This window comes from Hylobates moloch, unplaced genomic scaffold, assembly GCF_009828535.3.
Source record: "Hylobates moloch isolate HMO894 unplaced genomic scaffold, HMol_V3 SCAFFOLD_1, whole genome shotgun sequence".
Lineage (NCBI taxonomy): Eukaryota > Metazoa > Chordata > Mammalia > Primates > Hylobatidae > Hylobates > Hylobates moloch.
Window position 1 is genome coordinate 22,479,950 of NW_026652276.1, and position 25,154 is coordinate 22,505,103.

Sequence of the window (25,154 nt, forward strand, 5' to 3'; positions counted from 1 at the left end):
TTGTGAGACACTTCATTTATTTAATAACATCATTTCAAGGGAAAAAAGAAACATTACCATGTAATGTACAAATTGTAAGTCATCTTCCAATTTCAGAATGTGTAAATTGTTCAGGAACAATAATATTTGTGTGGTGTGTGCGTCTTTCTGCTTATAAGAGAGTCCTCATTTCAGCTTTGTGTGCACCTATTACTTATGGTTGGTGCCCAAGGGCTTGAGTTCAAGTCCTTACTCCCAAATTTTATTTAGCTAAGCAATCTTGGGTAAGTACTTTGACTTCTTTAAGCCTTGATTTTTTTTCCTAAATAGCCTAAGTAACTCACAACAATGGTAGTGAATATTAAGCAAGTTCATATATACACGCACACATATATATAAGGTGTTTAGCACCATATTGGATATTCAATACAAAAGCGCTATCATTATGGTGATGATTTCGAAACGTTTGTTGAATTGAATCACACCATCTCCAAAGACCTGGGACGCTGAGACGATCTCGTATTTCATGGTCCAAGTGCCCTCCAGTGGCCATAAGGAGAAGCTGCAGGCTTCCGATGCACTTCGGGGGAGCCCTTCCTTAGCCAGCCCGGGAAGTAATTCAGTCACGCCCACCCATAGTCAGGCTTATCCAGTTTTCCTGGAATTCTTCACATTAGATTTCCTTTTACAAAGACCTTAAAGGGCTTCTAAAAAGTAGGATAAGAGACTAAAAGGCAGACCTTTAGCCCAAGAAGGCTGCAGCCTGGCCATACACTGTCCTCAAAGCCTGTAGGCCCAGGGCCCCAGGCAGGCAGGCAAGATGGTGAAATGCCATGCCGAGCATCAGTTCTCCTCTGACCCAGACACTGTGGATCTGTATTGTGAGAGAACTCGCTTGCCCACATCCAAAAATCCAGCAGAAAACAGCATTAGCCCATTCTAAGAATCTGCGTCCGTGCTTTGACATATTTGTCATTTGTTTACCCATACACTCCTTTCTTCCATTGTTCCTTCATCCATCAATATTTATTGAATACCGAGCTTGGCAGCCTCACGTCCTAGGTGCTGGGGGTTAAAAAGATCAATTTAACACAGACACAAACACAGCCACCAAGAGTTGTTCATAATGTCCCAGACACCACACGCAGAGTTAATCCTTGTATTCGACTGTTTACAGCTTCTGTGTATGGCTGAGGGGGAGGGCACAGGCAGAGAAATGAACATCAGATCCAGGCTGCCTGATTTCCCCTGACAAACAGTGTCCATAATGGGAGCTTTGTCTGGCTAGGTCAGGGAACTGACTTCCTCCTCCTGGGCCACACTGCTACTCTGAAAAATCCTCCCTGATCTCAAACACTGACCAAACTCCCAGCTGCATCTATATCAGAATCCCTGATCTCTCCCCTTCCCCACCATTGCCCTTTACCCAGAGCCCAGAGCTGGGAGTCAGGGAGGAGAGATGTGTTTTTAACCCACCTTGTAATGGATGGCCTGGCCAAGGCTGTTACTTACCATGACTTAGCAGCCACATGCAGCTTAATGCCATCTCTGGCTCACTCCCCCTTGCCAAGGACTGAAATGAAGGAGCCTCACTCTAGAGCACTGCCAGGGGTGTGCGGGGGGTGAGTGGTGGGGGGGTGTCTGCAAGTGCCCAGGGTCTATCTTTCTGGAAGATGGCAGGAGGGAGAGGAAGACCTGGTGAGCATCTATTACTGATTGTCCCTGGGACCCTGGTGGCCTCCCGGAACTGCCGCCTCCCTCCTTCCCTTCATGATCAAACTTTTCAAATGTCCTCCCCATACCCATCTTCAGTTTCCCCTTGCAGGCTCCTCATTGTTCCATTTCCTCAGAATTCTTGCAGCTGCAGTCACAGAGGCTATTGGTCCCTTGCTGGGTCCTCTACTCCTAGACCAGTGCTGTCTCACAGAAATACAATGGAAGCCATGTATGTCATTTTGAATGTTCTAGTAGCTGCAATTTTAAAATGTAATAAAAACAGGCTGGGCGCAGTGGCTCACGCCTGTAATGCCAGCACTTTGGGAGGCTGAGGCGGGTGGATCACTTGAGGTCAGGAGTTCGAGACCAGCCTGGCCAACATGGAGAAACCTCATCTCTACTAGAAATGCAAAAATTAGCCAAGCATGGTGGCAGGCACCTATAATCCCAGCTACTCGGGAGGCTGAGGCAGGGGAATTGCTTGAACCCAGGAGGGGAAGGTTACAGTGAGCCAAGATGGTGCCACTGCACTCCAGCCTGGTGACAGAGCGAGACTTTGTATCAAAAAAAAAAAAGTAATAAAAACAGGTGAAATTAATGTTACTAATATAGCAATGATAGTATATTTAACAATGTATCCAAAATACTATCATTTTAACCTGTAAGCAATATCTTAAAATGGAGATATTTCATATATTTTGTACATAATCCAGTGGTACATTGTTTTATAGGTATAGCACTTCTCAATGTGAGAGGTACTTGAAGGTGTAGCCACATGTCAAGGGCTCAATAGCCCTGCATAGCTGGTGGCTGCTGTACTAGCCAGCACAGTTCTAGAGCCTTCATTCTCTACTTGGCATCCAGGCTTTCGCTGAGTCCAGTAATTATCCCATTCCCATGTGGCCTGTCTCCCTTGGGAGATTCGAAACCCCTCCTCCCCCAGGGGCAGAGTCCTCATTTTACTGATCCCTCTGTCTCCCAGGGCACCATCAAACTGTGCCCCACACCCAGGAGGCCCTCAAAGCGTGTTTGTTGATGGGAGTGAGCGTTGGGGATTGATTTTTTGATTCAGTTATGGATGTAAATGGTGTTTTATAGATTGCTTCTATAGAAGCACCCTGCTGCAATATTAGCAGAAACAAGCACCAGTGGTTGTCAGCACAGGCAGAGGCCTCGGGGCAGATGGGGCTCCCTGAATCAGGCGGGGGAAATCCTGCTAGACGAGATACCATTTCTCTGGTTTAAGAGCCTGTCATTGCCACAGCATGCTCCTCCAAGCAACCCCATCTCTGTTAGAGCTCAGAGATAGCCCCTGTCAGAGTGCATTACACAAAGGATGTGTCTCCAGCAACCCGCCACCAGGCTGGCAGCTCCTCAAGGCAGAAATTGGAGTTATTCAGGTCGACAAGAGCCTGGCCCACAACAGATGCGCCAGGCATGCATTCGAATGAATAAATAAATGGCTGACCAGAGCCAGTGAAGCCTCTCATTCATGTCTTCATGCCCCAGAAAGTCTTTATTGAGCACTTACTATATCAGACACTGTACTTGGTACTGGGACACAGCAGGGAACAAGGAAACAGGGAGGGCCGTGTCCTCCTGGAGCTCACATTCTGTTGGAAGAGACGGATAATAAAAAGGTAAACACGGATAAGTGAAATAATTAGAGCGTTGGCTGGCAGGAAGCAAACAAAGGGGCCAAAATAGAGAATGAGGGAGGAGTTCTTCAAGGAAAGAAGAAAGTCTCTAACCTTAGCATCCCAGAATACAAGACACCCCCCACCCCTAGGTCAGGTGTCAACATTTAGACGTTGGCCACCATACGTCAGCCTGAGGCTTGGGGTGCCCTGAGGATGTTACTGCTTCAAATTGCACTGGTGATGTCATAATGGGCTCTAGGAATGACGGAGAGCCCCGGAAGTTAGGGCCCAAGGCAGGGGGAGGATTCGGCAACAAAGGCACCCGGTTCAGGCCTGTCCACTCAGACCCAGTCTCCAGCCTTGGGAGGAGGCGAGCAGGTCACCATGGCTCGGAGCCTCTCCACCATGTTTGTCCCCAACAGCTGGCTCAATGGCTACCACAAGGTAACTGGGACCTGTCTAGTTCTGTGGTCAGCGGGAGTGTCCCAGCCAGTGCAGACACATGTTCCTGGGCGCTGGCCTTCCATGAGCTATGCACTGGCTTAGGCATTATGGGGATAAAGAGATGAATGAGGTAGGGTCCCCTGCTTTCAGTCTGCTAACAAACTAGACCTCGAGCAACTGGCTTAACAGAATAATACTCATCATCATCTTGGCTAACTTTGGAGGATTTAATCTTTCCAAACAACCCTGTCTGGTGCCCTATTCTCTCCACGTTGCCCAACAACTGAGTTCAAGGGCAGCCCACCCATCGGCACAAGTGTTTTTTGATAATTTAGATTAGTGTTTCTCAGGGTGATCTAAAGATGGCAGAATTACTTGCAGCACCTGTTAAAAGTGGAGATCCCTGGGCCTCAGCCCAAATCTTCCAAATCAGGAGTTTCAGGTATGGGGCTCATGAATCTGCATTTTAAATAGCACTCCGGGGGATTCGCACCCTAAACACTGCCTTAGAGTTTAAACACCTGCCAGTTTCCAAGCCCCATGTCTGGTGGACCAGGGTGGGTCGGTTTCTGTTTGAGATGGGTGTTGGCCTTTGATATTTTTATTACTGATGAAAAGCCATGATTCATAAGCTGCTGGTGGCCAGCTGTCAGCTTGGAAAGGAGTCAGAGGCCACTGAGAACAGAATTTCCTATCTTTTCAACCTATCTATAAAATGCCTACCTGAGCAGACACTGTTTAAAGACCATTAAAATAGCAGACACAGAATCACCCAGTCCCTAGAACTTTATAGACATATTTACTCAAACTCAAGTGCTTGCAAAGAGTAAATAAACGGGAAGCAAAATGAGTAAGCATCCCTAGAAATACGAACTGAAAGTAAACAGCCCTGTTCACTAAAATAAACAAGACAAATCCAGCGAGGATTAAATGACCTCTAGTCAGGTTGAGAGCCAGAAATGCCCCATCTTGGCTCCCGGAGGAAGGCGAGGGCCTGTGCCTGCCACCTGGAGGGGGTGCATCAGAAGCTGCATTCCTTGGGGGCTCAGAGCCGGGCCTGCAAGGGCAGACATTACCCTTGGGTGGTAGGAGTGCACCCCAGGCCCCCCTGGCATCCTGCCACAGGGCCTGAAAACCCTCATGTTTAAAGATTAAGAAGTGCGTCCTAAAAGTCTTCTGAAAAAGTCCAGGTTTTCTAGAGGCATATTACCCCAAGTTAATTTTTTTTTTTTTTTTTTTGAGATGGAGTCTTGCTCTGTCGCCCAGGCTGGAGCACAGTGGTGCAATCTTGGCTCACTGCAACCTCCACCTCCTGGGTTCAAGCAATTCTCCTGCCTCATCCTCCCAAGTAGCTAGGATTACAGGCATGTACCACCACACCCAGCTCATTTTTGTATTTTTAGTAGAGACAGGGTTTCACCATGTTGGCCAGACTGGCCTCGAACCCCTGACCTCAGGGGTGATCCACCCACCTTGGCCTCCCAGAGTGCTGGGATTACAGGTGTGAGCCACCGCGCCCGGCCCCAAGTTGCTATTATTTGCCATTTATTCACTAATTTAGTAAACGTTCATTGAGAACCTACTACATGTCAGGCCAGACACTAAAGATATCAAGATAAGTAGCGCAGAGACCTGCCCTTAAGTTGCTCACAGTTTAAAATGAGAGATAATATGAGCTCACAAGTACTGCCCACTTAACTATTTGAAGAACTCAGTGATGAGCACCCTACATGCATTATCCCATTTACTCATAACATTATGAGGTTATGATTATCTTCCTCCCGTTTACAGATGAGGAAGCTAAGGCTCTAAGTCTATGGTGTGATGGTAGACGTTTAACAGCTAGCTCTCTGGGCCAGGTGTGATGGCTCACAACTGTAATCCTAATACTTTGGGAGGCCAAGATGGGAGGACTGCTTGAGCCCAGGTGTTTGCCACCAGCGCGGGCAACATAGTGAAATTCCATCTAAAATCAAAAATTAAAAAAAAGAAAAGCATCCAGGCACAGTGGCTCACGCCTGTAATCCCAGCACTTTGGGAGGCAGAGGCGGATGAATCACTTGAGGTCAGGAGTTTAAGACCAGCCTGGCCAACATGGCAAAACCTTGTCTCTATTAAAAATACAAAAATTAGCCAGGCCTGGTGGCCGATGCCTGTAACCCTTGCTAATCTCCAATCTCATGACTTTAAAAAGCATCTGTACCCCGACAATTGTCAAATTTACATATTCCCCAGCCCAGATATCTCTTCTGAACTATATATAGTCTCACACATCCAATTGTTTTTGCACAGTGTCCGTGTGGGCCTAATAGGAATCTCCAGTGTAATGTCTTAATATGGACTCTTTGTTCCCCAAACCTATTCCACCCACATTCTTGATCATGTGGAGGCTACTTGGAAGGCTGAGGCACGAGAATCACTTGAACCCAGGAGGCAGAAGTTGCAGTGAGCCAAGATCACGCCACTGTACTCCAGCCTGGGCAACAGAGCGAAACTCTGTCTCAAAAAAACAAAACAAAACAAAAAACCAACTAGCTCTCCGGAAGAAAAAAAAATGCCCTGATTTGTAGTGTTTGCCAATCTCAGTAATGTAACTACTTGCAGGCCTGTCTCAAGCTTCCTGCCTGATGTCTCTGAATGTGGAACGGGAAAGAGACGGGGGTGGGAGGGGAGGGGGGCTGGCTTTGGCACAACAGGGCAAATACGACCCACAGCTAATAAATGCAGGAGCCAGGATGTGAGCCAGGTGTGTGGATCCTGAGCCTACGCTCATAACCACTTTGTTATACTGTCACTAACTATACAAGAGCATTGACATTCAAGGGGGATACATCTTAACACCTTTGTGAAGTGCCAGTTTTACAGTGTTCCATAAAACTTGCAAGGTTAGTAACCAGCACTTTCCTATACCTCTTTGTTTTCATCACTAACAGGAGCAGTTGGTTTTCCTTTGAGGGCCATTCTGAAAACCTTTTTATTTGGAAATAATTTTACCTTCCCAAGAGGTTGCAGAAATTGTACACGGAGGTCTGTGTGCCCTCCACTCAGTTTCCCCAGATGGTGACATCTTAGATAAGCACAGCACAGTATTACACTCAGGAAAGTGACATAGGTAAAATGTGTGTGCATAGGGTTCGATGCCATTTTTTTCTAGGTTTGCCAGATTTAGCAAATGAAAATACAGGAAGCTCAGTTAAATTTTGTTTTTAGTATAAGCATATCCCATGCAATATTTGGAACATACTTATACTGAAAAGATTATTCCTTATCTTTTTTCTCTTTTTTTGAGATGGAGTCTCGCTCTGTTGCCCAGGCTAGAGTGTAGTGGTACGATCTCAGCTCACTTCAACCTCCACCTCTCAAGTTCATGCGATTCTCCTGTCTCAGCCTCCCGAGTAGCTGGGATTACAGGTGCCCGCTACCATGCCCGGCTAATTTTTGTATTTTTAGTAGAGATGGGGTTTCACCATGTTGGTCAGGCTGGTCTCGAACTCCTGACCTCAAGTGATCCGCCTGCCTTGGCCTCCCAAAGTGCTGGGATTAGAGGCGTGAGCCACCACGCCCAGCCCTTGTTTATCTTAAATTCAAATTAAACTGGGCATTCTGTATTTCATTTGGCAACCCTAACTTTATCATGGTTAGAGTCATAACCACCATTATAATCAAGACATAGAACTATCCATCACCATCAAGATATTCCTGAGCTACTCCTTCATAGTCACACAAATCCCTCCCCAAATCCTCCTTAGCCCTGAGCAACCACTAATCTGTTCTCCATCTCTATAATTTTGTCATTTTTTCACTCAGCATAAGGCACCTGAGATCCATCCACAGTGTTGCATTTAGCAACCACTTGTCCCTTTTTATTGCTGAGTATTATCCCATGAGGGCCCTTTTTCACAAAGAACAATTATTTTTCAAAATTTATTTAATTCAGTAAGTGTTTATTGTATATCCACTACCTGCCAGGCACTGAGGATTGCAGCAGCAAAGTAAAATTGATTACACATCACAGGCCAACAGGTTACTTCCAGTTGACAGAGACCTCTTCCTGTGGATCCTAAGACAGGAGATGATACTGGCACTAGGAGGGGAGGATTGGCCTCCCTAAGCACTTCCCTCTGGAGATGCTAGGGAAGGCTTTGTGAAGGAGCTTGGGAGGCAGGGTTTGCTGATGGATCTGACATGGGGTGCAAGAGAAAGAGATGCACCAAGGCTAACGCCAAGAGTTACGACCTGAAACTGGAAGGACAAAGTTGCCATTTACTGAATGTATGGCAGATGCACCTGACAGCAATAACCGAAGCACACCCTGAGAATGACCCTGAATGGCAGATATACTTGATGTGTGTTTGGAGTTCTGAGCTAAGAAATCCTGGAGTGGGCAACCTAGAGATCCTCATCTATGAGGAACCTCTGAGCCCCCTTCCCATCCTATGGAAAAAGGGCCATACAGGGGATCGAGGTGCTTTGTTTTGGGTTAAATGAAGGTGCCAGGTGGAGGTTGTTAGGGAGCAGGTGTTGAGTGAAAATGCATGCTTTCTGCAGGTGACGGTGGTTCTACTGTCCAGCTCGCCACCACTGGACCATCTTGTATGTAAGTTCTCCTCAATAGACCCCATGTCGGCCAGGCCCAGTGGCTCACGCCTGTGATCCCAGCACTTTGGGAGGCCGAGGAGGGCAGATTGCTTGAGGTCAGGAGTTCGAGACCAGCCTGGCCAACATAGGGAAACCCTGTCTCTACTAAAAATACAAAAATTAGCTGGGCGTGGTGGTGCATGTCTGTAATCCTCAGGAGGCTGAGGCAGGAGAATCGCTTGAACCCAGGAAGTGGAGGTTGCAGTGAACCGAGATCGCACCATTGCACTCCAGCCTGGGCAACAGAGTGAGACTCCCTCTCAAAAAAAAAAAACAAACCCTGTCTCATTTGCTGGCTCTGGGTCTCTTCTTTGGCCTCTTGAGCCTGGGGCCTTCCTTATTGGACTGGACAGGGGTTCAGCACAACACTGAGATGGGAAGAATGTGGATGGAATAGGTTTGGGGAACAAGGAGTTCAGATTAAGACATATTACACTGGAGATTCCTATTAGGCACACACATGGAGACTGTGCAAAAACAATTGTATATATGAGAATATATATAGTTCAGAAGAGATATCTGGGCTAGGGATATGTAAATTTGACAATTGTCAGGGTATGGATACTATTTAAAGTCATGAGATTGGAGATTAGCAAGGGAGTGACGGTAGAGAGATTTCTAAGCACTGAGCCCTGAGGCCTTCCATTTAAAGACAGGAGATGAGGCCAGGCAAGGTGGCTCATGCCTGTAATCCCAGCAATTTGGGAGCCCCAGGTAAGAGTATTGCTTGAGGTCAGAGTTGGAGACCAGCCTGGCCAACATAGTGAGACCTCATCTCTATTTTAAAAACATGAATATAATAAAATAATAATAACATTAAAGATGGGAGATGAGCAGGAGCCAGAAGAGACCCAAAGGAGTGGTGGTGAGGGTAGTAAGTGTCTGGGAGGCCAAGTGAAGAGAGTGTCCCCAGGTGAGCAAGCGGCTATGTCAAATAGGACCCATGGGTCAAGGACAATGAGGACTGAAAATCGACCTTGGGTTCAGCATCGTGGAGGTTGTTTTTGACCTTGACAAGAAAAGTTGTGGTGGAATGATAGCAGTAAAACCTCATTCTAGAGGGTTTACAAGAGAATGGGAGAAGAGGAATTGGGAAAACATAAGACTAGATAGCTCTTTTTAAAAGAGGAGATTTACATAAAGAGGAGAAGGAAAATGAGGCCACTGCTGGAGGGAGACTGGGGGTTAAGGGAGGATTATTTTTTCTTGGGAGAAATTATAGCACATGTATATGCTAATCAGCTTGACCCACCAGAACTGTGGAGATTGATAATGCAGGAGAAAGGGAAGAACAGTTGACATGGTGCCCTTACGTAAGCAAGAGGGGTGGAATCTTGTGCACAAGTGGAGAGGGTGGCCTTGGATAGGAGCACAGATGGTCCCCACAGAAACGAGGACAGCAGAATATGGAGCTCAGATCCTGGTAGGAGCCTAGGCGTGGCAGCTTAAAACTTGCGGAAATTCTCTTTTGAAGGCTTCTGTTTTCACAGTAAAATGGGAACCATGGTCCTCAGCTGAGAGTGGGGATGGAGGAGGACACTGGATGAAACTGTCCTCCAGGAGAGCAAAGCAGCAAATGGCCCAGGAGATGCAATAGGACCTCTGGGCAGTACAAAGAACACACCTAGGTTAGTGGTTGAATTTAAAGCAAGCTTGTCTGGCTGGATGTGGTGGCTCACACCTGTAATCCCAGCACTTTGGGAGGCCAGGGCAGATGGATCACTTGAGGTCAGGAGTTCGAGACCAGCCTGGCCAATATGGTGAAACCCTGTCTCTACTAAAAATACAGAAATTAGCCAGGCATGGTGGCTCATGCTTGTAATCACAGCTACTTGAGAGGCTGAGGCAGAAGAATCGCTTGAACCCAGGAGGCAGAGGTTGCGGTGAGTTGAGATCATGCCACTGCACTCTAGCCTGGGCAACAGAGCGAGACTCTGTCTCAAAAAAACTAAAAAAAAAAAAAAAAAAAGCAAGCTTGTCCAACCCACTGCCTATGGACCGCGTGCAGCCCAGGACAGCTTTGAATGCAGCCCAATGCATATGTGTAAACTTTCTTAAAACATTATGAGATTTTTTTTGAAATGTTTTTAGCTCATCAGTTATTGTTAGTGTTCGTGTATTTTATTTGTGGCCCAAGACTATTCCACTTCTTCCAATGTGACCCAGGGAAGCCAAAAGACTGGACACCCCTGGTTTAAAGTGAGACCAGGCAGCACGGCTTGGATGTTTCTCCAGCCACACAGGTTGGAGCAGGGGAGGAGCCGGTTGCAGTCAGGGTTGGGGTTTTGCCAGGCAAGTCCGCAAATCTAGAGCAGGCACTTGAAGGTGTGTGCAAGGGAGTGAGCACAACAGTGGAATGTATGGCTCATCCTAGGTAGGAGAGACATGAAGACAGGAGTGAGGAATAGGGAAAGGTAGGATCAATAGTTTGTAGTTCTAGGCTGGGCACAGTGGTTCACACGTGTAATCCCAGCACTTTGGGAGGCCAAGGTGGGCAGATCACCTGAGGTCAGGAGTTCAAGACCAGCCTGGCCAACATGGTGAAACCCTGTCTCTACTAAAAATACCAAAAAATTAGCCAGGCGTGGTGATGCGTGCTTGTAATCCCAGCTATTCAGGAGGCTGAGGCAGGAGAATCACTGGAACCCAGGAAATGAAGGTTGCAGTAAGCCAAAATAACACCACTGCACTCCAGCCTGGGCAACAGAGTGAGACCCCGTCTCAAAAAAAAAAAATTAACTGGGTGTGATGGCGGGCACCTATAAACCCAGCTACATGGGAGGCTGAGGCAGGAGAATCACTTGAACCCAGGAGGCGGAGATTGCAGTGAGCTGAGATGGTGCCACTGCACTCTAGCTTGGGCAACAGAGCTAGCCTCCATCTCAAAAAAAAAAAGACGTATGTATCTTATCAACTCACACTGAAGTGTATGTAACTGACTGCTATGTTCACGCAGAAGTATTTGCACTTTAATATGTGTTAAACCAAAACAATGAATGAATAATGGTAGCATTGTAAACATCAGCTAAGATCTGCCCGGGAAGATTTCTTCAGAAGGCCAAGGGCAAGAACGATTCTCAGAAACTTTTTCTTTCTTGATCCCTAGTCATCCTATGACTTTCCTACCTGAACTCCAAATCTATTACCATTCCCTTACCCAGAGGTGACCATTATCCTTCCAAACCTGTTTCTATCCATTTACATATGTATTTATATAACATCTAGAAATATAAATTTAGCTCACTGAGTTTCATCTAAATGCCCTCACCTTACATTCTAGAAATTGCTTTTTTTTCACTCAACAGTATATTTGGAATTCTTTTCTGTAACAATTCCTAAAGACTGACCTCCTTTTTTTTTTTTTTAATTAACTGCTACACAGCACTTTAAAATACTGTGTCTCAAGCATTCAAATCATCTAGGAATCTTGTTAACATGCAGATGCTGATTCTATAACTCTAGGGTAAGCCCTGAGGTTCTGCATTTCTAAAAAGCTCCCAGATGTTATTGATGTTACTGGTCAAGAGATCACACATTTAGTAGCAAAGATGTACAGTACAGGTGGAATAGTGTGCTGGGGCCAACTTAGACAAGCTCATGAGAACTGATTGTCAAATTTCCAGGAATTTGGTGAGCTTGTTGTTAAACACAGCAATCATTTAAAAAAACTAAATTATATACACTTACAATTAAATAGATTATATTACAGATAATAAAAACCAAAAATCCATCACTTTTCCAAACATTTTACTGCCTTCTTAAATCTATGCTGTTGATGTTATTTCTATCTATTGTGTCTGCATGGTGGAAATCTACATAATGGCATGCTTCCGCACAGCTCTTCCCAACTCCATTCAGTGACACCATCTCGACAGCTTGAAATCGGCCATGGGGAACATTTACACCACAGAAATTTGGGTATAAAGGTCTTCTGGGGTGAGCAGGTCTATGTAAACATACCCCCAAAGTTCAGGGAAGCTGAAAAGCCAAAGAAAGAGGCTGACATATCCAGGCTCTCAGAAAGAAACATTTCATAAGGACTTACGAATAGAGGCCATAGTTTCAGAGATGAAATGGTGGATTACCCTGCAAACCCAGGGCTTACATACCATAGGGAAAGAATGTGTCGAACAATTGAAGTTGACCCCCCAGGCAAAGTCATGAATGCTATGTGAATCTGCCTAAGCGCAGGATTTATGGTAATAGTAGGTAAAGTAGAAAACGTAGAGTCATTCCTGGAACAGAGGTTGTTGAAAAGTCAACATGGCAGATTAGCTTCCCACATGGAGTTGCTTTAGCCTCCAGAAAATGCTTGCATTACCCCAAGCCTTCTCCAACACTTGATATTACCCATCTTTTCCATTTTTGTTAATCTGCTAAGTAAAACAAAAAAGTTATCTCATTTTTATTTTGTATTTATTTATTTATTTTTTTTTTTGAGATGGAGTCTCGTGCTTGTCACCTAGGCTGGAATGCAACAGCACAATCTCAGCTCACTGCAACCTCCGCCTCCTGGGTTCAAGCAATTCTCCTGCCTCAGTCTCCTGAGTAGCTGGGATTACAAGTGCCCACCACCACGTCCAGCTAATTTTTTGTATTTTTAGTAGAGATGGGCTTTCACTATATTGGCCAGGCTAGTCTCAAACTCCTGACCTCGTGATCCACCCGCCTTTGCCTCCCAAAGTGCTGGGATTACAGGCATGAGCCACCACACCCAACCAGTATCTCATTTTTAACTTGCATTTGCCTGTTTAAAGTGAGATTAGGTGTCTCATATGTTCATGACTAGAAATTTAACAATATTCCTTGCTCTTGTAAATATAGCCTTTTTACTTTTTTTTTCTTTTTTACCCAAACCAAAAACGGTCAATAAGAACCTTTTTACTTTTATATTTTCTAGGTGATTATTGTACAAGAAAGTCAGTGTTTTTAAAATTAGGCTACCCTTCCTACCAGTTCTAATAACAGCTTGATCGTTTATTTTCTTGGGTATTCTAGGTAATCATATAATCTATAAATAATGACCAATTTTACTTTTCCGCGTATACAATTGTTAATTTTGTTTTGTGGTACTGGCTCTGACTACAGCTCCACATTGTCTAGCAGCAGTAATAGCTCATTAGTGTCTCATTTCTGATTTGAATAGGAACACTTCTGTATTTCCCCACTAATATTTGCTGTAGATTTCTTGTAGATGTCCTTTATCCTTTTCCTGGTTTCTTAGGGGATTTTTTTTTAATCAAGAATAGAGGTTCAATTTATCAAATGTTTACTTTCATTTTCTTTTCTTTTTTTTTTTTTTTTTTTTGAGACAGTCTTGCTCCATCACCCAGGCTAGAGTGCAACTGCGCAATCTCGGCTCACTGCAAGCTCCGCCTCCCGGATTCACACCATTCTCCTGCCTCAGCCTCTGGAGTAGCTGGGATTGCAGGCGCCCGCCACCACTCCCGGCTAATTTTTTTTTTTTTTTTTTTTGTATCTTTAGTAGAGACAGGGTTTCACCATGTTAGCCAGGATGGTCTCCATCTCCTGACCTCGTGATCCGCCCGCTGTGGCCTCCCAAAGTGCTGGGATTACAGGCGTCAGCCGCCGCTCCCGGCTCACTTTCTAAGTTACGCGTTTTGGTGATGTTTGAATCTCTTACTCAAGCATGTACTCTTTTCTGTGATCAGAAAGAACATTAAAGGTGGTTCCTTATTCAGGTTGTCTCCTTCCCTTATACATTGTAGCCTTGTTTCGGCCCTTTCGCTGTCCTCCTTGAATTTGTCCCCTCCCCAGGAGGTGGAGGACAAGAATGCTCTCTCCACGTCCTGCTCAGCATTGAGCTTTATACATAATGGTATTTATTTATTTATTTAGAGACAGAGTCTCACTCTGTCGCCCAGGCTGGAGTGCAGTGGCACGATCTCGGCTCACTGCAACCTCCGCCTCCCGGGTTCAAGGGATTCTCTTGCCTCAGCCTCCCAAGTAGCTGCTGGGATTACAGGCACGTGCCACTACGCCCGGCTGATTTTTGTATTTTTAGTGGAGACGGGGTTTCACCAGGTTGGCCAGACTGATCATGAACTTCTGACCTCAAGTGATCTACCCGCCTCGACCTCCCAAAGTGCTGGGATTACAGGCGTGAGCCACTGCGCCAGGCCCATAATAGTATTTCAACAAACGGTTAGGGAATGCCATGAATTTAAGCCAGCATCTAGTGGGTGAATTCTTGAAAACTCCCCTGCCATATCTACTAGTTTGAAGTGAGAGCTGCAGGACCTTTCCAGCCTCTCTCCATCCCACCCTGTCACTCCCCACCCCAGGTATATAAACGGCAGGTTGCTCCACAAACCTGGGATCTCTGGAATTTTGATTGGACCCCTGGTAGCTGGGCCCTGTTTTGGATCTAGAGGCCACTAAGAGTCCTGATCAGTTCCTGCAGCTAGGAAGGTGCATGGGGTTTAAACATGCTACTCACTACTCCTGACATGGGAATACTGGAACTGCCAATAATGTGGAATTTTTTTTTCTGTTGTTTTAACAAATGGAAAGGGCACAGATATCAGAGTCACATCCCAGATCCACCCAAACAGCTATGTGATCTTGGGCAAGTCAACTTCTGTGTCCCTTGTGGACCTCCCGTGTGACATAACACTTACCAAAGCGTACAGAAAAAGGTCCAGAAAAGATCCGAGAGAAGCCTGTAGGGTTGTTCCAGGCCTCTGCAATCAAACTGATGGAGTTCAAACCCCACCTGTGCCGTTTATTACCTCGACGGATCACCCGTCTCCGTATCTCAGCTTTCTTTGTGCATGCATAAACTGGGGACAGTAAGAGTACATAGTTGATAGGGCAGTTGTGAAGATTAAACGAGGTAACAGGCCAAGCTTTATCATAAAGCTAAAGCTCACCGCGAGCGCCCCATGGACATCTGCCTTATTGCTTTTATTGTCACAAGGGCGGCTGTGGCGAGAGACAGCACTTTGTACCGTACCCGTCGGACCCGGTGAGCTGGAGGGGGCGAGCTTTTTATTGGCCTCGAGGCCCAGGGCACTGGGAGGCGGGCCGTCCGCGGCTGTCCTAGCACCTCCGCGGCAGCAGAGGGCCCTGGCGGCGGCTGCGGGTCGCGCGGCGGGGGTGACGGGGGTGCGGGGCGGGGCCTAACGAGCAGCCCCAGCAGGGGCGAAGACGAGGGCGGGGCGGAGGCGGAGGCGCGGCCTGGAGAGGGATGGGGCGGAAGCGGGGCGGGCGGTGCAGCCTGGCGAGGGGCGGGGCGGACGAGGAAGCGTGACGAGGGGCGGGGCGGGCGTGCAGGCCTGACGAAGGGCGGGGCGGAGCAAGGGCGGGGGCAGGGCGAGTGGTGGGGTAAAGAGGGCCGGAGCGGATGGGGGAAACCTGGTGAGGGGCGGGGCAAAGCGGGGAGGGCGGTGCAGCCTGGCGAGAGGCGGGGCGGACGAGGAAGCTTGACGAGGGGCGGGGCGGGCCGTGCAGCCTGGCGAGGTGCAGGGCGGGCGGTGCCGCCTGGCGAGGGGCGGGGCGGGCGCTGCGGCCAAGCTAGGGGCGGGGCAAGGCGGGTGGTGGGGCCCAGCGAGGGGCGGAGCGGACAGGGTAAGCCCGTCGAGGGGCGGGGCTGACCGAGGTGGGCGGGGCGGTCTGCCGAGGTGCGAGGAGAGGTGGGCGGGGAGGCCCGACATGGGGCGGGGCGGCCCGGCAAGGGGCGGGGCGGCCGGGGAAGCCTGATGAAGGCCTGCGCGCGCGGCGCGGCCTGAAGGGGCACGCGGGGGACCTGCAGGGCTAGTGAGGGGCGGGGCAGGCGGCGCGGTGGGGGCGGGCCGAGCCCAGAGGCCAGATGAGCGGACACAGCCCCACGCGCGGGGCCATGCAGGTAGGTGGCTCCCGACGGCCCCACTAGAATTTCGATCCCAGACCGAGTCCGGCGCCCTTCCGGGCCCAAGCTTAGCGCGGTGCTGCAGTGGGGCCGCCCGACCCAAAGCGAAACCGAAAGCTCCGCGGAGGGTGACCTGACGACTTTCCCGGGATTGGAAGGGGGAGTCCTGCGAGAGACTGGGTGGGTGGAGAGGAGTCAGGGTGCTCCTTGGGGTACAGGGCTTTGGCCCCGGGCTGGGTACGCGCACGTGATGCAGGCCACCTCAGAGTGTGGGGCCCGCTTGGGATCCCGGAGTTTGGGAGCAGAACAGGATTTCCTAGCTGGGCAGGGACATGGGGGTGGGACTTAGGCAGTCGAGCTAAAGTTCAGATTAAGGGGCGGGCCCGGCTCATGATCCTAGGCCGGCGGGCTGAAGCTTTCAACGGAGAGTTTCAGCCCTGGGTTTGGGTCTCTCGGTGGGGACGGGCGGAGGCAGAGGTCTGTGCCTTAGAGTGGTCACTTCTAGGGGTGGGGATGGGAGAATCCTCGGAACTTGGGTGAAAGATCAGGGGTCCCAGACCTTGTAAAAGTCTGAGCGCCCCCTCCCCTAGGTGGCCATAAACTGTAAGGCCCGCCAAGAGGCGGTGCAGACTGCGGCTAAGGAACTCCTCAAGTTCGTGAACCGGAGTCCCTCTCCTTTCCACGGTAAGTGGTGGCCAGGGCAAGGGAGGAGGGTGGAGGCTGATGGGCCCCTCACCAGCTTCCATCGCTGTGAGAGGGTGCTTTTCCTACAGCTGTGGCTGAGTGCCGCAACCGCCTTCTCCAGGCTGGCTTCAGTGAACTCAAGGAGACTGAGAAATGGAATATTAAGCCCGAGAGCAAGGTACTGGGGGTAGGGTGGGGGTGGAAAGGCAGGTCCCTAGGCTGGGTCTCAAAGCCCTGTGTGCCAGCTGGGTAATGCAACTCACGCCCCTGTCTTTCCTCCCTTTCTCCTCAGTACTTCATGACCAGGAACTCCTCCACCATCATAGCTTTTGCTGTAGGGGGCCAGTACGTTCCTGGCAATGGCTTCAGCCTCATCGGGGCCCACACGGACAGCCCCTGCCTCCGGGTAAGGAACTCGGACGGTGTTGGGGTGGGGGGAGATGTCAGAGGGAGTACAGCGCAAAAGGGAACTAGGAGGTACAAACTGGGGCCTCTATCCCCTGGAGTAAGGGAGACGGTAAACTTGTTGGCCCCTTCCTCCACACTTTGAGCCTTTCATGTGACACTAATATTCTGTGTTACTTATGAGTAGCCAAAGTCTCATCTCCACATTTCGTCATGAAGCCTTCTCTGACTTCTTCTCCATCTTTACACTCAGGTGAAACGTAGGTCTCGCCGCAGCCAGGTGGGCTTCCAGCAAGTCGGTGTGGAGACCTATGGTGGTGGGATCTGGAGCACCTGGTTTGACCGTGACCTGACTCTGGCTGGACGCGTCATTGTCAAGGTGGGAACCGAGGTTGGGGATGGCGGAGCCTCCTCAGAAGACTGACTGCCACACTCCTCAGGGTACCCGTGGGGAAGAGGGGTGGGGGCAGTCTGGTCAGAGGACCACCCTGCTTAGTCTGAGTGAAGTGAAGACTGACCACTGGGGTAGGAGGCACCCTGGGCTGACCTGGCCTGGCTGGCCGCAGTGCCCTACCTCAGGTCGGCTGGAGCAGCGGCTTGTGCACGTGGAGCGGCCCATTCTTCGCATCCCACACCTGGCCATCCATCTGCAGCGAAATATCAACGAGAACTTTGGGCCCAACACAGAGATGCACCTGTGAGACTGGGGCGGGGCTGCAGTGGCTGGGAGGGATAGAGAATGGTACCAGGTGATTATTACCTAATGGTAGCCACAGTCACATTTTACTCTTGGGACCCAGTTAATTTCTAAGGGTCCTCACAGCCTTGCCATTTGGGGAGTGGGCTGGGAATTGAAGGGCAGAGGCAGTTGCCCATCAGGAGGCACCTGAACTTATGGATGCCGCACTCAGCTGTGCCCTCCTCTCAATCCCCCCACAACCCACGTCTCCCCACAGAGTCCCCATTCTTGCCACAGCCATCCAGGAGGAGCTGGAGAAGGGGACTCCTGAGCCAGGGCCTCTCAATGCTGTGGTAAGAGAGTCCCCTGATCATGGAGAGGGCGGCAGAGTCCCCTGAGAAGTGGGAAGGAGAGGAGGAATGGACTCTTCCCAGCGTCTTTCTGCTCTGCAGGATGAGCGGCACCATTCGGTCCTCATGTCCCTGCTCTGTGCCCATCTGGGGCTGAGCCCCAAGGACATAGTGGAGATGGAGCTCTGCCTTGCAGACACCCAGCCTGCGGTGAGGACTGGCTGTAGGAACCTGTGGGTGGAGGGCCTCCAGGATCCTGACCACTCGTAGCCTGTCCTGCTGAAGCACTCGTCACCTCCACCAAGCCCTCAGTGACTCTCATCCGAGTTCTTCCCAGCAGACACATCCCCCACTGCTTCTAGGGCGGTGGTTCTCAAAAAGACAAGTTCCCCACCCCAGACCTGCCTACTAGGACTATCTGGGAATTGGCCCTTTTTACACATTCGCCAGGATTTTCTTCTACACATGGGCCCTGTCTGCTTTGACCCACACTGACATTGAACTGCTTAGGGAAAGAGGCCTGGATGTGGCCATCTGTTCTCTGCCTCCCAGTTGCTGATGGTCAGAGATTGCTAAATCTCTGGATGCTCTGTCCTGCTTGAACATGTACTAAGTTTCTGTTTTTTGGCTGGCTTCCTCTGTTTACTTCCTTGGCCTTTTTGGTAACAATTCAGCCCTTCCTTTTCTTGACCCACAGGAAGAGGTCAAGAGCGATTGGCCTCCACCCTTTTGTTCCTCAGCACCAGCCCAGCCCCCTTCTCCAATCTCTGCTGGGTCCTGCCTAGCAAGGAATCCCAGCACTTTGGGAGGCTGAGGCGGGGGGAATCACATGAGGTCAGGAGTTTGAGACTAGCCTGACCACCATGGTGAAACCCTGTCTAATAAAAATACAAAAATTAGCTGGGCCTGGTGGTGCATGCCTGTAATCCCAGCTACTCAGGAGGCTGAGGCACGAGAATCCTTTGAACCCGGGAGACGGAAGTTGCAGTGAGCCGAGATCGAGCCATTGCACTTCACGCTGGGCAACAAGAGCGAAACTTCATCTCAAAAAAAAGAAAAAACAAAATAGTGCCCTAAGCCAAGGGTCAGGGAGAGGTTGCGTAAGAAACCAAGGAGGCCCTTGGGAGCAAAAGAGAGGTGAGTGGGGGTGGAGGATTGAAGGTTGGACTGACTGTCTTATCTCTCTAGGTCTTGGGTGGTGCCTATGATGAGTTCATCTTTGCTCCTCGGCTGGACAATCTGCACAGCTGCTTCTGTGCCCTGCAGGTGAGGAGCCGGGGCACCCCAGGCAGCACATAACCACCAGCAGAGGTGGTATGTTTGGGGTCGGGGGAGCTGCCTAAAGCCCCAGCAGGTTGTGAGAGAGGGCCATTGTCTACCCACTCAGTCTGCTGGTGCTGGATGGACCAGGAGGGGGCCCTAAATGCTGCAGCCTCAGCATCGCCACCTTTGGTCTCTGCCCTTGCACTGTCAGGGGGTTGAGGCAAGAAGAAGGCTAAGAAGTTGTTTAGGGCACCATGGTCTCTTGTCCTAGCCTTGCTCCTGCTGCATTTCCTGAAGTTAACAACTTCTGCCTCAGGGAAAGGCCTTATCATCCACAAGGTAGTATCATCCACCTCCTTCTGCTTCCTACTCCACTCCCCAGGCTTAAGCCCCCAGCCTTCTCCCTGTTTCTTGGGATCTCAGTCAGGTAGCCTCTCTTCCTAGTCACCTTGATATTCCCCACCTTCTCTCCACACTAGTCAGTTCCCTTTCTTTCTCTCCTCTTGCCCTTGATCTCCCTCTGCCTTTTTCTGCCTCTCCTTCCCTGTAATACTGTGGCTGGAGATAGGCTTTGGGCTGTAATTGAGACCAGAGCTGGACCTGGGACCTGCATCTACTTCTGCAGGCAACCAGCCAGTCACGTCACCTTGATGGAGTCCATCACCTCTTTGAACCTTAGTCTTTTCCCTGAGGCCAATCAGTTTATGTGATGTGTGTAGTCTTTTGGCTTTCCAGGACTCTCAGCTCTTCCTCTCTGTCCTCCACATCTTCCTACTGCCTTTTGCATGGGAATGTAGAGAAGAACACCCAAAGGATGGTATCTCCTGTCCCAGTTGAAAAGGTTTCTGCCTAGCTATTGATTTGGCCAAAAAAAAAAAAAAAAAGAAAGAAAAAAAGAAAAAAAAAAAAGGTCCCCACCACACCCTAAAGTTTCTACCTATGTAGCTATTTATTTGGCAAAAAAAAAAACAAAAACAAAAACAAAAGAAAAAAAGGTCCCCACCACACCCTGTGCCAGGCAGTGCCCTAATTGATAAAAGTCATGGCCATGGAAGGCAGACAGGGGAATGTGCACACCCAAGGTGCTGGTGGATGGGGGAACGTGCACACCCAAGGTGCTGGTGGGCTGAGTTCCAGCAGAAGGAGGTTGGAGATGATGCTCTCATTTCCTTCCCTGAACCAGGCCTTGATAGATTCCTGTGCAGGCCCTGGCTCCCTGGCCACGGAGCCTCACGTGCGCATGATCACACTCTATGACAACGAAGAGGTACGTGGAGGGTTCTGGGGAGGGTCACCTCTGTGGAGTCTTCCACAGCCAACTTGTGCCAGGCATCCACCGTGAGCCAGGGCTCTTCTGGGGGCCCCAAAGACGGGAGATGCTGCGTGTGCCTCCTTAGCCCTTGGTGTCTCCTCTGACTCAATATAGATCTGCTTATTCAAGGGTGACCATCTCTCCTGTATCTTTCTTTGTGCCACATGGTGAACTTCTTCCTTTAGGACAGGGACTCTACCCAGTCCATCCTCGTAGTCCCAGGGCTCAGCACAGAGTAGGTCCTCATGATGCCTGCGTGTATGAGGCTGCAGTCTCAGCTGCATAACAGAGCTTGAACAGATAGTGCTCTCTCATGTAACAACCCAGGTCAGAGTTAGCAGTTTAGGAGGGGTCCCTGCTGTCCTGAACACATGACTTCTATTTCAGCATTCAGGGTGGCCATTCCAGCTCTGGCCATCATGTCTACACTGAGTTAGTAGGAAGGGAAGAGAGGGCAAAGGGGCAGTAGACACCCCCTGGCTTTAAGGGCATGATCCAGAAGTGACATTCATCACTGCTTACATTCCACAGAACTTAGCTGCAGGGGAGCCTGGAAATGTCATCTCTAGCTGGGTAGTTAAGTGCTTAGCTACAGCTTGGGTGTTCTGTTATAAAAGATATCATGGACAGTTAGCAGTCTCTGTCATACACATAAAAGAAAATTGACCAGTGTAGTGGGGCACCTGTGCTGAGCTCCAGATGTGAGGGTCACGAGAGGAGGAAGGGGAGCAGTGCAGGAAACCCACCAGTACTGTTAAGACTGCGAGTTAGTTTGGTCTCAGCCCACCGTCCGGTGTTCAGTGATGACCCCAGGTTAGGGGTATTGCTAAGAACACCCAGTGACTCAGTGGGGTTTTGGGCCAGGTGGGCAGTGGGCCCCTCTCACTGGCTTCCAAGATCAGGCCCCTGAGCCCAGATTCCCAGAGTCAGGACTCTGCTGTCGCCAGGTGGGGTCTGAGAGTGCACAGGGAGCACAGTCACTTCTGACAGAGCTGGTGCTGCGGCGGATCTCAGCCTCGTGCCAGCACCCAACGGCCTTCGAGGAAGCCATACCCAAGTCCTTCATGATCAGCGCAGACATGGCCCATGCTGTGCATCCCAACTACCTGTGAGTCTCTAGTGCCAGTCACACAGTTTTCACATAGCTGGAGACCCAAGCATAACCTGCCTTGAGGCTCTGCCCTGGCCCCAGCCTCTTCCTTTCTCCCTTCTTCATTCTCTCGGGAGGTTCAGGGGGCACTTCCTTTTCCCTACTGCGAGACCAACTTGATCAGAGTCATGCAATGCCTAACCCAGGTGTGTGGAATAGTCTTTGTCTACAAACTTGTTTCCATCTAGTGCTAGAGGCTGCCCGGAACCCTGTGTGTGGAATGACTCTGAAGTCCCACTGGGCTGGGTGGGAAAGAGTGGTGATCTATTAGTGATGTCTGCCATGGGAGGGTGGTGAGTGTTGACAGGCCTGCTCCTGTTTGCTATGTCTGGCCCTTATCTGTCTCTTACAGGGACAAGCATGAGGAGAACCACCGGCCCTTATTCCACAAGGTGAGACGTGCCATTTCTCCCTAGGGACTTGGAGGTCTGGCTGTTCTGGGCCCCGACTCATTCCCTTTGGGCCTGTCATTACCTCTGCCTCACCTTGACAATCTCCCCAGGGCCCCGTGATCAAGGTGAACAGCAAGCAACGCTATGCCTCAAACGCAGTGTCAGAGGCCCTGATCCGAGAGGTGGCCAACAAAGTCAAGGTTCCCCTGCAGGTGAGGGTGGGCCCTGACTGGGAAGGTGTGATGGAGGGAGCTTGGTGGGGGCACAAACAGATGGGCCCCCCATGAACAGGGAACCTGGTAGATGGCCTTGAGTGGAGGGGGTCCCAGTAGAGTGAGAAAAGCAGGGATTTTGGATACAGCTGGATTCCATGCTGGCTCTGCTGCAGTGCTAGCTGTGTGACCTTGGACTAGTCTCCTAAACTTTCTGAATCTCAGTTTCCGCATCTGTAGAATAGGGGTGATAGTAATGCCTACTTTGCTGGATTTCTATGAAGACTGAAGGTACAGTGTGCTCCTGGCACATGGTAGGCCTGTCCTTCCCTGCAGCAACCCCACTTCCCCTCTGTCTCCTACACACTGGGGGCTTCCACAGGGAAAAAGTTCAGGGCTGGGGAGTATGGAACCACAGCTACTCATTTTCTCTCTTGCCTGAGAAATCAGCCATCTAGTCCTTTCTCCTGTGTGTGTGTGTGTGTGTGTGTGTGTGTGTGTACATATATATGTTGTATACATGTATGTATATAACACATGAAAGTATTGTGTATACACATATATACACATATATACTGTCATGCATTGCTTAACAACAGGGATACGTCCTGGGAAATGGCATCATTAGGCAGTTTTGTCGTTGTGTGAGCATCATGGAGTACACGTACACAAACCTAGACGGACAACCTGCTGCACACCCAGGCTGTGTGGTGTAGCCCATTGCTTCTAGGCTACAAACCTGTACAGCTTCTTACTGTGCTGAAAACTGTAGGTAATTGTAACAAAATGGTAAGTGTATCTAAACATAGAAAAGGTACAGAAGGCCAGGCGTGTTGGCTCACACCTGTAATCCCAGCACTTTGGGAGGCCAAGACAGTCAGATCACTTGAGGTCAGGAGTTCAAAACCAGCCTGGCCAACATGGTGAAACCCCATCCTACCAAAAAATACAAAAATTAGCCAGGCGTGGTGGTGCATGCCTGTAGTCCCAGCTACTTGGGAGGCCTTCCCTACTTGGGAAGATTCTCTGGAGCCCGGGAGGTGGAGGTTGCAGTGAGCCGAGATTGTGTCATTGCACTCCAGCCTGGGCGACAGAGTGAGACCCTGTCTCCAAAAAAAACCAAAAAAAAAAAAAAGAAAAGAAAAGAAAAAGAAAAAGAAAAGGTACAGGAAGCATATGGTATAAAAGATTTAAAATGGTCCACCTGTATAGGGCACTTAGGAATGGAGCTTATGGCACTCGAAGTTGCCCTTGGTGAGTGGTGAGTTAATGTGAAGGCCTAGGACATTACTGTACACTATTGCAGACTTTATCAATGCTGGACACTTAGGCTACACTACATTTATTTTGAAAATTGTATTTCTTCAACAATGAATTAGTTTACTGTAACTTTTTTACTTTATTTATTTATTTATTTTTGAGATGGAGTCTCTGTCACCCAGGCTGGAGTGCAGTGGCGCGATCTCGGCTCACTGCAACCTCTGCCTCCTAGGTTCAAGTGATTCTGCCTCAGCCTCCTGAGTAGCTGGGATTACAGGCACGCACCACCGCGCCTGGCTAATTTTTGTATTTTTAGTAGAGACGGGGTTTCACCATGTTGGTCAGGCTGGTCTCGAACTCTTGACCTTGTGATCTGCTCGCCTCGGCCTCCCAAAGTGTTGGGATTACAGGCGTGAGCCACTGTGCCTGGCCAACTTTTTTACTTTATAAAGTTCCATTTTTAAAATTTTTTGACTCCTTTGTAATAACACTTGGCTTAAAACACAAACACATAGTACAGCTATTCAAAAGTATTTTCTTTTTTGTATCCTTATTCTATAAGCTTTTGCTATTTTTAAAATTTTTTGTTATTTTTAAAATTTTTAAACTTTCTGGTTAAAAACCAAGACACAAACATACACATTAGCCTAGGCCTATACAGGGTCAGGATTATCAATGTCCCTGTCTTCCACCTCCATATCTTGTCTCACTGGAAGGTCTTCAGGGAGAGTGACATGCAGGGAGCTGCTATCTGCTGTGATAACAAGGCGCCCCTAAAGGACCTGCCTGAGGCTGTTTGACAGTTAACTTTTTTTTTTTTTAATAAGTAGGAGTACATTCTAAAATAACAGTAGGCTGGGCATCGTGGCTCACGCCTGTAATCCCAGCACTTTGGGAGGCCGAGGCGGGTGGATCACTTGAGGTCAGGAGTTCAGAACCAGCTGGCCAACATGGTGAAACCCTGTCTCTACTGAAAATACAAAAATTGTCTGGGCATGATGGTATGCGCCTGTAATCCCAGCTTCTCAGGAGGCTGAGACAGGAGAATTGCTTGAACCCACGAGGCAGAGGTTGCAGGGAGCCAAGATGGCGCCATTGCATTCTAGCCTGGGCAACAAGAGTGAAACTCCATCTCAAAATAAATAAATAACAATAGAAAG

General features: G+C 49.2%; 1 protein-coding gene and 1 long non-coding RNA gene across 5 annotated transcripts in view; one reads left to right on the forward strand and one right to left on the reverse strand.

Annotated features, from left to right (window-relative positions):
- Positions 1-15,538, reverse strand: LOC131383359 (uncharacterized). Its single transcript, XR_009213358.1, has 3 exons — positions 15,311-15,538; positions 15,059-15,220; positions 1-1,044 (listed from the first exon to the last, which is right to left on the reverse strand). It is a non-coding gene; the product is annotated as an uncharacterized LOC131383359 (long non-coding RNA).
- DNPEP (aspartyl aminopeptidase) overlaps positions 3,626-25,154 on the forward strand; it is a 27,221-nt gene continuing 5,692 nt past the window's right edge. The window contains exons 1-13 of one of the 4 annotated variants that reach the window (XM_058438146.1): positions 3,626-3,779; positions 16,878-16,971; positions 17,061-17,149; positions 17,264-17,377; positions 17,630-17,755; positions 17,943-18,073; positions 18,333-18,408; positions 18,508-18,615; positions 19,594-19,671; positions 20,852-20,935; positions 21,928-22,088; positions 22,483-22,522; positions 22,633-22,734. In XM_058438146.1, coding sequence (XP_058294129.1) covers positions 3,720-3,779; positions 16,878-16,971; positions 17,061-17,149; positions 17,264-17,377; positions 17,630-17,755; positions 17,943-18,073; positions 18,333-18,408; positions 18,508-18,615; positions 19,594-19,671; positions 20,852-20,935; positions 21,928-22,088; positions 22,483-22,522; positions 22,633-22,734 — 1,263 coding nt within the window. In that variant the 5' untranslated portion in view covers positions 3,626-3,719. Of the gene's footprint in view, positions 3,780-16,112; positions 16,285-16,449; positions 16,468-16,677; positions 16,765-16,877; positions 16,972-17,060; positions 17,150-17,263; positions 17,378-17,629; positions 17,756-17,942; positions 18,074-18,332; positions 18,409-18,507; positions 18,616-19,593; positions 19,672-20,851; positions 20,936-21,927; positions 22,089-22,482; positions 22,523-22,632; positions 22,735-25,154 lie in introns of those variants that run through there. The other 3 variants (XM_032754408.2, XM_032754416.2, XM_058438145.1) reach the window with 3 other exon arrangements.